This window comes from Gossypium arboreum, chromosome 3 (assembly GCF_025698485.1).
Source record: "Gossypium arboreum isolate Shixiya-1 chromosome 3, ASM2569848v2, whole genome shotgun sequence".
Taxonomy (NCBI): Eukaryota; Viridiplantae; Streptophyta; class Magnoliopsida; order Malvales; family Malvaceae; genus Gossypium; species Gossypium arboreum.
The window spans coordinates 1,042,234-1,057,294 of record NC_069072.1 but is presented as its reverse complement, the minus strand read 5'-3'; the positions used below and the strand labels follow the sequence as shown (position 1 = coordinate 1,057,294).

General features: G+C 32.3%; 2 protein-coding genes across 2 annotated transcripts; one reads left to right on the top strand and one right to left on the bottom strand.

The window, feature by feature from the left end:
* Positions 1–5,008: 5,008 nt before the first annotated feature.
* On the top strand, positions 5,009–7,143 carry LOC108474460 (thaumatin-like protein 1). Its single transcript, XM_017776389.2, has 3 exons — positions 5,009–5,240; positions 5,339–6,011; positions 6,538–7,143. The coding sequence occupies exons 1-3, from the start codon at positions 5,183–5,185 to the stop codon at positions 6,971–6,973; spliced, it is 1,167 nt and encodes a 388-aa protein (XP_017631878.1). The 5' UTR covers positions 5,009–5,182; the 3' UTR covers positions 6,974–7,143.
* A 2,474-nt stretch (positions 7,144–9,617) lies between these two features.
* LOC108474396 (protein NUCLEAR FUSION DEFECTIVE 4-like) lies at positions 9,618–14,737 on the bottom strand. The gene is made up of 3 exons (XM_017776307.2): positions 14,298–14,737; positions 13,373–14,217; positions 9,618–10,411 (listed from the first exon to the last, which is right to left on the bottom strand). The coding sequence occupies exons 1-3, from the start codon at positions 14,625–14,627 to the stop codon at positions 9,928–9,930; spliced, it is 1,659 nt and encodes a 552-aa protein (XP_017631796.1). The 5' UTR covers positions 14,628–14,737; the 3' UTR covers positions 9,618–9,927.
* Between the last annotated feature and the right edge of the window lie 324 nt (positions 14,738–15,061).

Below are 15,061 nucleotides of genomic sequence, written 5' to 3'. Positions count from 1 at the left end.
AGTTAAATGGTTTTTTTAAAGAAAATCACATGCCACTATTTTACCTAAAGTAAGGCCCAACTATTTTTTGCATTTAAAAGTTTAAAGAGGCCCAAATGTTTTATATCCAACAAGGTAATTAAAAGAAACCAGCCATATATTTTTCTGTTTGTTTACCGAGAAAATATTGGGATCAAAGTGTAAATTTATCATTATATTAATTTGTAATTTCTTAAGGTTATAAGGTAAATTTATCATTTTTGAGAAAACCAAAACTACTACCTACCTCTTTGTTTACACCCTTATGTCTCACCAGCCATGGTCCTCGCAGACGTATCCATGCTCGACACATCATACATCTTCGATCTACCTTGGTAAAGTAAGGTATATGAGTTCCCCTTTACAAATAGTACACATGGAGTTTCACTTAATCTATGTCAACCCCGCTGTCGTTTAACTAAAATGTTATTATGCTTCATAAGTGGCCAACCACGACAAGATTAATACAACATGTTATGACCTAGAGTCAAGGGATGATCATTATCACGTAGAAATATTCATCCTTGACCTTAAGAAGTATCTTCCTTAACTTTCAACATCTAACTATCGTGTAAATTACAAACAATTTTTACGACTCGAACTTATGAAATAAACCGTAAGATGAATATTTATAACCAATAAACCAAACGCTAGTTTCATGCCTTTGCCTCCTTTAATCCTCAACAAGCTAAAATATTTTGCACTTCACTCAACCATCACTATCATACACATATATACGTGCGTATATATACATATCCCTAGGAGCAATACAATTGATGCTAGCATATATTCCTTCATAAAGTATTTCAGCTTTAAAATAATTTATTTATGAGAGAACTGGTGAGCAGTGAACACAATCCATTCCTTTTCTACATAAAAAAACAAATTATCCATAACAGTATACGGTTGGTGATGATTAGCTTTACATGGCCATTAAAGCAGCCACTGTAAAAGAATAAGCGCAACGATGTCCAACAACAAGCTAGAAGGCAAAGCAGCCGTCATTACCGGCGGAGCCAGCATCATCGACAAGACCACCGCCAGTCTTTTCGCTGATCAAGGTGCTCGTGTGGTGGTGGTGATCGCTAGATCCACTCTGATGTTAGTGATAAAGAGCAGATCAAAGCTATGGTGGAATGGACGGTCCAACATTACAGGCAACCGGAGATCATGTTCAGGAATGCCGGGATAATTTGTTCCGACAGGGTTTCGATCGGAACGATCTTGATCTATACTTCTCAGCTCTGCAACATTTGCTACCACATGGCCTAATAGGCTTAATGTAACAAGACTGATGTGATGGAATCACATGAGCTGTAAACAATGATGGAGTGGACCACTTTAATTGTTTGATATGATAATATCCAGGTGATCAAAGATGCCCAAATAAAAATCAATATTTATTTTTGAAAGACTCGAATTTAGGTACATTTTATGAATTTAACATATTTTAATCATCAAATCAAACACGAGACTTCAACAATACATTTAATTCTGAAAAAGAAAATTAGGGCTGCAAGTATTTTTCTATAGGTGTGTGTATGTATAGATATCTTAAAACCCTAACCCATTGGCTTCAAACAAATAAAGATAAGGGCCGGAGTCAAAAAGAGAAGGGACTTGTCTCCAAAAAGAAATAAAGTGGGATCTTATCGACGCTCTACACTTTAGAGTTTTGACATTAGCAAATTAGTTTTAGTTTGTGATCACTAGCCATTTTTACCTTCAAACCGCCATTGATTTCCTTCTTTTTCTTTGAAATTGAAGTTTATTTAATATAATTATCTATACACACAAAACAAATCCATATGTACATTAATTTACTCAACATAACAAACGTGCTATTTGTTGGGTAGAATCCGAGTTATGTGTCGAACATGAACGAAAATTGAGAAAATTAGATACAAATATTTACATGAAAAAATCTCTTTGAAGAGAATAACAAATCACGAGGAAAGAAAATTTTATTAAAATTGGTAAAAACAAAAGGTAGAGTACAAGATGGAGAAACAAATAAACATTGAACATAAAATATAAAGATTTCTTGAAATTCTCACAAATTCTCTCTTAATTTTGTTATTGTTATTCTAAACTATTTACGGTTGTTAAGAGACCTATTTATAAGTTGAATTTCGTGTATGAATATGACAAAAACATCTCTAAAATAATCAGAGTTAGACTGGAAAAATATAACAGAATTTAATTAGAAGAAAAAATCTAGTTGAGTACGAAATATGTCACCATGATACTACCTTGTTAAGACACCCTTCATCGCGTTGTCGAGATGTGGCGAATCTTCTCATTGTGACATCAGTGCCATGTCGTCAAGACGTTTAGGCTCTTCCTCATTTCAACATTAACTCTATTTTATCCAAAATGGGAGGCTATCTATTGTATTCTAAAGGATGGTTACAGCCATCACATATATCACAATGTGACAATCACCATTCACCAACCTGAGTAAAGCTTAACCAATGATGGGCTAATTGAAAAAAGGAAAAGGCGAATTGCACCAGCAATATTCAGCAATCAGCATGGGTGATGGGTCCATGTATAAAAACGTTGAACACAATATGGGCATTCACAAGGAAAATAGTATGGCTTTAGTTTGATACCAATAGATTGAAATTCAGGTTTTTTTTAATGATTGAATAGATATTATTGATTTAAGAAAATTATTTTAGGAGCATAAATGAATAAAAAAATTTTGAAGTCCAGATTGCAATTTTATCATTATACATGCCAACTAAATGAATTAATAGACAGTTTTTCATTTTTGAGGAGGGGTCAAGGCAATTGCTTACCTCTTCCCTTATTCCTGGACATTGGTATAAGTCGGTATTGATCGAAATAAGATTTAACACACCAAAATTTTGATAGGAAAAAAACTTAGACTATTTAATATCAATTTTGGATCATAATAATACACACTAATCAATAATATATTAATTACACCATAGTTATGAAAGCTTGAGTCCAATTAGAAAAAAAGGGAGAAAAAATACTTCAAAGCTTCTCTTATGTCAAAATATAGACAAAGTAGCCGTCAACCATAATAAATAGCTATCAAAAGCCTCGCACAATAAATTGTTGGGTAAAAATTTGTTCAAACTAATAATAAATAATTGAATAATTCTCGTAGGACCCTTGAAGCAACCTTTTAACAAAGTATATATGCACATAGGTATATTTTACTCTTACTTCATTATGCTAAATTTTTTTAAAAAAATTGTCGATTAAATCTTAACTCGATTGGCATGGACATTATTGTTAATGTAAAAGAACATGGATTCGAGTACATTGAATCGTATTATCCTCTCATTTATATGTTGAAAAGGGGTGATTGGTACTTTTAAACATTGTGTCAAAGAAATTCTCTGTTCCCCAAAAGCATAAGTTTATTGTTGTATAATCACATGAGGTATAGGACAAATTGACCCATGTGTCCATAGGAACCTATAGTCCATAGGAACCTATAAATAATAATGATCCATGCAATTTTATACATGCTTCTCATGTATTCTTTGAAAAGTTTACCTTTATCAAATCAACTATCAAAAGCAAATTTTTACACTCTTTTTTTTTTTTTTTCCTTCTACAATGATGCATTCAAGCATAATTTTAGGATATAACAAATTTGTTGTATTTCTATGAGAAAATATGGGTTAAATTGGTTATAGTCTATGGTTGGGGACCTCTAGAATGATTGGAAATATTGTAGTGATTTATACTCTATGAATTTGGGACGGAATCAAGTTCAATTATATGGTTGATGGTTGAGTGTAATCTTGCTTAAGAGGGAAAAATTTGATTTGACATTCTTCTATTGGAGAGGGATAAGGATGACGTGGAATTAAAGTTTCATACAATCCCTTCTTTTTTCTTAAGAATTGCTCAAATTTGAATAGCAAGATTATTATTTGTTATGGTGTGTTGGTAATGATTTGCTCTTTTTTTAGTAGAAGGGTAAAATGTAATTCTACTCCTAATATAAAGAGACTGAATTGATTAACTCACAAACCGACACAAACTAGTTGAATTGAGCTAAAGACTCAATTGAATAGTGTTTTTATTTATTTTTTATTTTTATTAAATAATTTTTTTAATTTTTTTAGTTGAATTGAACTAACCTATCAAATAAAAAATTGGTGGCCTAAACCAATATGACCTACCAAAAGTTCCGAAAAACTAGTTTTTATGAATCAATCATGATGGTCGGTTCTGCACCAATTTCGATTGTACCAGTCAATGTCGTACCCTTTTCATATTGGTGAAAATTTTGGTTCATACTGATTGCATTGGCTGGTTTTGGTCAATTTTGATCGTACTGACTAAAACATGGTGCATTAGTTGATGTATAAATAATATTAAAAAATATAAATTTTTTTCTATTTATTATTATGTTAACAACTTAATTGGAATGTATCAACTAATAGAAAAATATTACGACGTTTAACATTTCATATTTTTTGGGATATGCTTGCACATTTAAAATATAATAAAAAAAATCCGCTCACCTGATTGTCAAAGAAAAAAATCGTCACTCATTCTTCATATTGTTTTATCGAAAAATCATCTCACCCTTTGACTTTTTTTCTTGTTAATTTTGAATTTATCGAATGATAAATTTTTATTTGCAAAAATTATTAATGAATATTTGATGTAATTAATGGGTATTTCATATTTAAAATTTAGGGTTGATGAGGGATATATATTAGTTTTAAAGAAAATTTAGAGTTTTAAGTTAATTTTTAAAAATTAAGAAAATAAATCGTTTTAAAGAGAAGATAAAAACGATTTTATTTCTTTAATTTTCTTTAAAATCAGTATATATCTCCTTATTCGGTATTATTTATTTGATATTTATAAATATTCTTTTAGAAAATAGATAAATTTAAAACGGTAAATGCATCCATCTATACGGTACTACTAAGTTGATCACAGTACAGATATTAAGGAAGTATTATATTACAGTAGCAACAGACAATGAACTGTCCCTTTATCTCTTACTGTCATTCCCATTAACACTTTTGTCGTCTTTTCTTTTTGGGAAACGATTCAACTCATTTCACTCATTCACTCACTTCACTCCACCATTACTAGCTTCCTTTCATTCCCTTTATTCCACCATTTTCAAGCTAAGAAGAAGCACAAAAAACCCCTAATGGATCTTCATTTCGTCACCATTTTAGCTCTCATTATCTTCCTTATAACCCCAAAAGGTCTAAAAAAAATCAAACCTTTCTCTTTTCTGGGTTCCTCTCACATTATAATCTTTCAACATGTTAAAGTTTTAATCTTTTTTTTTTTTTTGTAACAGGTGTATATGGTGCTTCGTTCACATTCATCAACCGGTGTGATTACACTGTATGGCCTGGTATATTAGCAAATGCAGGTACTCCTAGTCTGGGAACCACCGGATTCGAGCTCCCAAAAGACTCTTCTCGTTCATTCCAAGCTCCGACGGGTTGGTCCGGTCGTTTTTGGGGTCGAACGGGGTGTAAATTCGACGGATCCGGCTCCGGAACTTGTGTCACTGGCGATTGCGGGTCGGGTCAAGTAGAATGCAACGGACTCGGTGCTGTTCCGCCGGTGACTCTAGCTGAGTTCACTCTTGGAACAACCGGTGGTCAAGATTTTTACGATGTTAGTCTCGTCGATGGTTATAATATGCCTATGATCGTTGAAGGCCGTGGTGGGTCGGGCCTTTGTTCTTCAACGGGTTGTACGACTGATCTGAACCGAAAATGCCCGACGGAACTACGAGTCGGTGATGGTGATGCTTGTAAGAGCGCGTGCGAAGCGTTTGGGAGCCCTGAGTATTGTTGTAGCGGCGCGTATGGTACACCCGCCACTTGTAAACCGTCGGTTTATTCCGAGATGTTTAAGGCGGCGTGTCCGAGATCTTATAGCTATGCGTATGATGATGCTACGAGTACTTTTACTTGCACCGGTGCTGACTATACGCTGACGTTTTGTCCCTCCTCTCCTAGGTAAATGTTTTCACCACCACATATATATTGGAATAATATCTGGTGTATATATCTGTTTATCTTCTGAATTTCATAAATTTTTTGAGTCTAACATTGTGTAAATCAGATGTGTTCGAATTAGATCAGAATAATAGATTGAATCGAGAATTAGTAGTTGAATTAGTGGTGTAAAATTATATATAGATTATCAATGGTTCAAAATCTGTCACAAAAATAGACCGATGAATCGGTTTATAAATACGTTGATATGACATTTTAAAATAAAATAATTTATTTGATAGTAACGTAATTAAAAAATAGATTGTAACGAACTTAAATTTAATAAAATAATTTTAATAGTATTAACAGTTAAATTTAAATTTTGAAATATGAAAAGTAAAGATTAGGTTCTTAGAAATAAAAGTATATGAGTTAAATTTTAAATGTACGAAGAGCATAATAATTTGTTGCATGTTTTAACCATCTAATCATGTTTTGTACAATTTTAATTATGTTATTAATTATTCGGATATATGTTTTGTTGTAGTAAAAAATCTTCCAAAGATGCTACACCGGTACCGGCAGTTCCGGAAGAAACTACCCCAACAACAGGTTCAACACCACAAGGATCAGGTTCGGAATCGGGGTTAACTTATTCGTCGACGACAAGTTCAACACCACAAGGATCAGGGTCGGAATCAGGGTTAACTTATTCGGGTAATGGTTACGAGTATTCGGATTCAGGTTCCGGTTATGGGTACTCAGGTTCAGGATATTTGAATTCTGGTTATGGATACTCGGGCTCGGGTTCGGGTTCGGATTCGATCTCCGATCCGGATGGAACCGGTAAAACAATTTTGACAGATGGGTCATGGTTAGCTGGTTTGGCCATGGGAGATTCACCGAGAACAACTCCTTGGATTCTACAGTATGCACTCATTGCATCAACTTCTCTCCTTTTAATGTTTACATTTATAATGTAAGGATCATTCCTCAAAATTTTAATGTATAATATATAACGGTTTTATTGTGGTTTTAGTCCCTCTATTTTGTTAAGATTTGTGAATTTTGTTCTATTTTTATTCAGTATAATTAGATCTCTTTGTATATATATTTTTATTATAGGAGGGGTGGGATTTGTCTTGGTTTTGAATTTCGGATTTAATTTAATTAACAACTTGACAAAGAAGTAAATTTTTTATAATGTTATTAATTGGTTCAAACTATCAAACTCGAGTCTTATTCATCCGACCTAAGGTTCAAAAGTTCAAGCTCAAGTTTAAACCATAAACACCTCTAGCTCAAACTGGTAACATATGAAGCGGGGACTCATTTTTTTTCTAACACAATTAAGGTTGTGTGAAAATTTAATCAAACATATTCAATACATGTCAAACAAATGATCAGAGTTGGTTTAAAAAATTATGTCATTATTTAACACCGATAACTAAATGGTATTATTAATTTTGATCTGCTAATAGTATTATAGAAGTAAAAGGGTCAAAATATATCAAATTAAAATAGAGAGATTTAATATCCAATTTTAGTATAATAGAGGACTAAAACCAAATAAAATTAATTCCTCTCCTATTGGATGTATTAATTTAGTGCCTATATTGTATGTAGGTGAATGGGACAAGAAAGTGGTATCATGGTATGCATGTGAAACGGATTTCTTGATTTTTTTTTTTTTTTTCGCATTGACTCTAATTTCTTTTAGTTCATATTAATTTATAAATTTTTTCGATTTAATTCTTAAACTTAAATTCTATTAAGATAAGATGACATGTATATAATTTCTTTATACATTAGGGTATTTTTTATTTTATATAAATTTTTAAAATTTTTAAATAGTGAAATTCAGAGAAAAAGGATGTATAGCCCTCGACTTTCGATCTAAGCTTTAGGCTTTTGTCTGCCATGAGCCAACTTCATATGTTCTGCACTTTGTTCAGTGGAAAAAGGATCAAAAGTGGCAAATTTATGTTAAAGGGGGGTTTGGTTGAAGTAATAAAAAGGAATATGCCTAAAAATAATGGAATGCGACCTTATTAAAGTTACAATAAAGTCAAGAAGTGGGAAAATTTGTTCCACCCCCCACTAACTTTTTTTCTTTTACCATTTTAGTTAGGATTTTGATTATTTATTACTAAAATGCTTATATTTTCTTAAGTTTATTTAAAAAAAATTGCAATGCATTTTAATTCATAAAATCGGATTAAATTGGATGATTTAACTGCAAATTGATGGTCTAATCAATTTAACAATAATTATAAAATCGAAAAAGAGTTGAACTAATAAAAAAATAGATTAAATCGAATTTAAATTTTTTTGTTATCATTTATGAGATTAGATAATAATAAAAGAGTAAATAATGAAGGCGTTGAAACTTGTGTTTCAAAGTGCTCTTTAATGCTTAAGTCAAATACGAGATAGTAGTGGGAGAATGTCTTTGCAAAACGACAATAAAGGTTTATCTCCCGCCTTAAATTGAATTATAAATTTTTGAGAGAGCAAAATGTAATTTTGTATGTATTAATTTATAATATTATTATTTTTAAGGGACTAAATATAATTTATTTTATATTGGAGGGGGTAAAATATAATTTTGAGAGAACTAAAACCCATCACTCTTATTATATTCCGCCGCTATATGTTGAAAACAACTCTTCTTATTAAAAACAACCCTATTGTTTAAGAAGCAATAGCTACCATTCATGCATCGGATAATCCATCCGATCTAATTGACCTGGTCCGTTTTGAGTTGAGCTTAAGTTCATATTTTTCAACCTCGAATCAATCGAATCTATTTTGCTATTTAAAAATAATAAAAAATATAAAATTAATTTTATATTTTAAAATAGGCCATTTGTTTAGACCGGCCAAGCTCAAGGCTAAACTTAAATTTTTTTAAAAGCCAAGCCTCGACATAGCGAGACCATAAATAGAAAACATTTGTCAATCAAAACTGTTTGTGTTCAAAACAACAATTGCCAAGAATAATACCGTCACATAACAATCCTCGTTTGATTACAAGTGTAATAACGCGAGAAAAAATTTATTTATTACATATGTATTGCAGTAATTAAACATAAAATAAAGAATAGTTAGTATAAATTTAAACTTAAAATTAGAAATATGAGTAAAAATACGACTTCTTCAAAAGAAGTGAATTTTTTTCATATACTAAAATATTATCTTTGATGAACAATGTTCTAAAGTTTCTTAAAGCTTGATACTAGGGAGGACCTTGTATTATAGGGACTGGATCAAAATTAGCTCTTCTATTATTAAATGGATCAAATTAGTTTCTCTACTAGTAAAACGAATACAATAGTTACAAATTGTAATAAAATTAACATTTATTATACACAAATTATCTTGAAAATTCTTTTTTTTCCAATTGCAATTCAATTTAAAAACTTTAAAAATATTAACTTTGTTAAACAGTAAACGAAAATTTTAAATAATAATTTTAATTTCATTCCAATATGACTTATTTGATTTTTTTAAAATAATACAAGGATTAAATTGATTCATTTAATAATAGAAGGACTAATTTGATCAAATGTTTATAGTAAAGGGACTTATTAAATACATTCACCTATACTTAAATAACACATTGCATTTAATGTAAATGCATAAGATTTTACATTTAACTTCAAACTGAGCTGAGGAATACATATGCCAACAACAAATGAGATGCCTGAAAACATTTTCCCTGAAAAAAATACTTAATCCGATGGTCCTCGAACCGCCAACGGCGGTATAAAATGACGAACCGCAATGGCGGTTATATGCCGTCGAGGGTTTCTTCGGTTCCCGACGGTGAACACCTTGGTTCTAAATTACCAACAACACATCCAAAACAAGATCCTATAACTGAGGCTATTGCTGATAAGGTAAAAAGCTCGGCAATCCTACATTCCAACGGTATTTATTGGCCATTGGACTCCGTCGTCGTCGACGGTTTCTTTGATTTCCGGCGGGTGAATATCTTGGTATAGATGTACTTGGATCTTATTGTTAATAAAACATCCAAACCGAATCCGAGAATTGAGGCTAAAGCCATTATGATGAACACAAGCCTGTAACAATGACTTCCTACACAAGTATTCCCACCACCTGGTGTTGGGGTGGCCTGGGCATCGTATAGGTAGCCCGCGAGCAAGCCGGAAAAGAGGAAAGAACCGATGGGAAGGTTGAGGATTAAGACATTGTAGAGTAAACCATAATATTTGAGACCGAATAGTTCCGAGGCGACGGGGACTGAAACCGCTAGACGGACTCCGTAACAGGCGCCGATAATGATCGAGCCGATGTAAAGGCAACCGGGCATTGCTAATGCCATAACAAGGAACCCGACCGCCATGAGGATCTGAGATGCTGCATTCCAAAGAGGCCTAGGTGTTCCAGCTTTCCTGCAAGTGGTTCAATAAGTTCAATGTTACAAATTAAATGTGTAAGAAATTACAGCATATCGATTATAGCTCGACCAAGCAAGAACCCGATTCGGCCAGTTTGAGTTCAAATTTGATCAGAGATGATTTTATCGTAAAAAAGTAAACAACCTAAACTTGTTTAACTTGAATTAACTTGATCCCAAATTGGTCCAAATTAGAAACTGACCGAACCCAAAACAAAACAAAAGCAAGACTATTTGAATTTAGAATAATCGAATCGGAACTCAAAATGACTCAAACAAAAAGCTAAAATGACTAGAGCTTGAAATTTTTGGAACCTGTAATAACTCAACCCAAAAAATCGAAGCCTAAAACTAGAACTTATAATAATTTAAACTCGAAATTGACACAAACCTGAATTGACTTGAACTAAAATTGATCTATAATTGATTTAACCCAAAGCTTGAATTGATTGATAGCCCAAATTGGTCCAAATTAGAAACTGACCCAACCTAAACCAATACTAAAGCAAAACTATCTTAACCCGGAACAATTCCAACAAGAAATCAGAATATGATTAGATCCTGAAATTCCTAGAACATGTAATGATCCTATCCAAAAAAAACAAGCTTAAAACTCAAACCTATAACAACTCGAACTCTAAATTGACACAAACTTGGATTAATTTGAATCAAAATTGATATAATTCGAAATAATCTGTACATTTCAAAATCCAAAATCACAATCTAAATTGATCCAACTCAAAAACAACTGTACTTGCTCATAATTATAACTTTTAGGAAAGAAAGCCTGTCTAATTCAATCTATCAACAAAGCCTGCAAACAGTGGATCAACCTCTAGGACCAACAAAGTAATATTTTTAGAACCGAATAAGTAGTCAAATCTATTAGGTCACTAATTTTTTTATCCAACCGGTTCGATTAAAGAAGCATTAAAAATTTAAAAAAAATATTAAAAAATATTAAAAAAATAGTTTAACCTTTGGTTCAATTAATTTTTTAACCTGTTCTCAGTTCAATCGATTTAATACCTTAATTAATTTCAGGTTGAATCAGTCCGATTAAAAAAAGCATAGAGAAATGATTACAAATATCAATAAAGTAGCTGTGGTCCTGTGGATTACAATGGACATAGGCATCCTTATCCATCAAGTGAAGGCTCAATCCTATATAAGCTTATATCTATATGGCCAACAGTAAAAAAGAAGTCAAATGGCTTTAAAATGCCTGCAAAGAGCCATGCAGTGTGTTACCCATGACTATCATCTATGCAGTAGGGATGAGATAAAGTGATAATAGAACAAAAACCACATAAAACTTTCTTCATGGTACAATAAATAGAGCCAACTATAATCAACCCATCGATTGATATTTTTGTGCTAAAACTGTCGGCATCTAAACATTATTGTTCTTGGACTTTTAAATGAGGTATTGTTCTTAGATGCCCATATTCAATTATTTCTAGATTTTATCTCTCATACTTTGAAGAGAGCTTTAAAGAATTTATGAATTTAGATACCGTCTAACCATTCAAAGAAAATGTTTAGACTCTCCCTAGAATATAAGAGACAAAACTTGAAGATAACTAAGGATGGACACCTTAAAAAACAATTTTCCATTAAGAATATGAAACCGACTCAGACAGCACGGCCTCCCTTCAACAATTAAGCTCATCATTGTTAGCGTTAGCACTCTATGTTAGCTGAACCGACTACAATTCGTACATGTGCATTTAAGCAAAATAGCAAAACAACAAAGCTTTGATGTTATGGCACGCCGGCATGGCGCTGCAACTTGGCGTGTCCCACCGTATTAATTGACTAAACAACAATATTTCTTTGCTTCAAAAGCTAGAGATTGTTGATTAAAGGCTATGTAACGTACAAAAAGAGCATTTCGTGTAGAATTTATGTTGCATAAAAATAACAGTTAAATAATATAATTACTTTTTAAACTACCGATTTTATATGAATAATATTTTTTATTACTAAAATCGTTAATTTAACTATTGAATGAGATATAAAATTTTATGTGACGTAATTTAAAATGAAGAATTTAAATAAAAAATTAAAGTTTTAATTATTCTAGATTACGTATCTTTTAATGATTAAATTAACAATTTTAATAATAGAAGGACCTGGTTGATATAACATTAATAGTTTAGGACATAAATAGAAGCTTTGAAATTTGTGGACCAATTCAGAATCAGAGTCAAACTCATATCACCAACTTCAATTTTTTAATTTTACAACTATTTTTTACATTTTAATTAAAATTTTCTAGGATTTTCAAATATCTTTAATAAGATATTTTATTTTTATAAAATTTTATAATTTATTTTATTAAATCTTAAAAAAGTTAATATAATAAAAATACGTAATACTTCAAGACAAATAATATTTTAGGTGTCCAATAATCATATAGGACTCGATCAATTTTGGAATCAAGTTAGATCAAATTCCAAATTAAAAGGTAAAACATTATTTTTTCGAATAGAATTTTTCTTAAATTACATCGAAATCTCTAATAGAGTTAAGTAAAAAAAAACCCGAAAATAAAAAACTGCAATTATTTAAATCAAATTGAATTTTATTCTTTATTTAATTTATAATTAATTTTAATATTTTATAATGTAAAAATATAAATATTGCACATTTAAAATAGTGAAAATAATTTTGATATCAAAAATCTTTTTCAAAAATATATAAATGTTATTGATTTATTATTTAATTGAAAAATTACAATTTTAATAAATAATGTTTAAAATTCCTAAAATATACCGAATTAAACTTACTCTAATAGAATGTTTTAAAATCAATTAATAGTTGAATTCATTGTATTATTAATTTATCGATTTGACCGGTCCAACTAAAATTATTAAAATTTTATGAAAATTTTAAAATTCTAATTCGAAATTTAACTGACTTTAAATTGGATTTAATAAAAAATGAAACTTACTTGAGAAAATATTCCGAAACCGAACCCGAGGTGATCCGACCGAAGAAACCCCAGATACTGATGAGCGACACAAAAATCGAAACGTCGGCGTGGCCAAGGGCCAGACCGATCTGTGCCATGTTATTCATCACTGCCAAACCGGTACCCACCCCACACAAAAACGACACAAACAAAAGCCAAAAGTCCCATGTCCCCATCGCCTCAAAAATTGTGTGGTCCTCTCCTAGCACCGGCCTACTCTTTTCCACCACCACCGCTTCCTCCACCGCAACCGGCGTTTCATCGTTAATAACCTCATTTCTCTCCGCCGCCGCATTAGCTTCTTGTTCCAGCAGCGGTTCCCGTCGCTCCACGTCGGGTGCGAACCTGGCCAAGCGCCAGCTCTTGCAAAAAGAATAAACCGGCACCGCCGACGGACTAGCGAGTAAAACGAGAAGTATAATAACGAAAACGAGTGAAAAGACTTGATTGGTCGAACCGATAAAGTCATAGGCTAATAGATAAAAGGCAACCACGACGGCGACGATGTTGAATATAGCGAAATAGCGAGCTTCTTCTTTTTCCGCAGCGACGGAGACGGACTGAGGGGTTTCACGGAGGAAAAAGACGGCGGTGAGGCAAACGGCAAAAGGGATAACGGATAACATGATTAGGAACTTGGCGGGGTTATCTGAGAATAAAGCGGAGCAAATGTCTGTAAAAATGGCGGTGCTAAGACCCACGTAACCTTTTAATATACCGGAAACCGGTCCACGGTTACGACGGAAGTTACGGATGCATGTCACTAACACCGCTGTGTTCATCCATGTCGTGCTGTTACCTCCCATGCAAAGAAATATACACATCTGCAAGGACCAACAAAGTTCTTCAGTGTTCGATGAAATGCTTAAAAGAACACATACTTTCTAACTTTTCATATATATACCTGCCAGTAAGGCAATGGTTGAATTTTCTGACTGACGACTAACCATTGAACACCATAACCGATCAACCCTTCAATAGCACCGATAAGGAGAATAACTGGGGTGGGTAAACGGTCAGAGGCAAGACCGGCGAGGAGACCAAAAGCTTTACCGATATCTTTAGCTACCGATAAATTGTTAAGCTCGAGCTGGGTAAGGTTCATAAGGGTCTTGATGGCATCGGAATAGTTGGAAAATGTATAGTTATTGCCTGAAATAGCTTGAACCCATACAGCAGAAACGAAGCCTAGCCATTTCCAGGCATTGAGACTGTAAGTTTCATGATACCCCATCAACTTTTTAGCTTGAAGAAGATGATCTTGAGAATTTTTGAGGAATTTATGATAAACTTTTAGTGGTTTAGGCTATAGAATTTATAATTAATTTATTGGGTTATTGGATTTGGAATTGAGAACGTAGGTTGGGTTTTTTTAATAGAACTTTGGGTAAACTTCAAAATAGTCCCTTTTGTTTGCCTCGAGTTATATTTTAGTCATTTATGTTTGAAATGTTACGTTTTAGTCACTTACGTTATCGAGTTGTAATATTTTAGTCACTAAGCCATTAATTATCGTTAACAGTGTAACAGTAACCTAACGTGGCACGTTAAATTATCATTTTAAACGAAAATTTTAAGTTAAATTACTTTTAATCCCAAATTTGGTAATTATATCTATTCTGGTATATATGTTATTTTAGTATCTAAATTTTACAATTAAGTTCATTT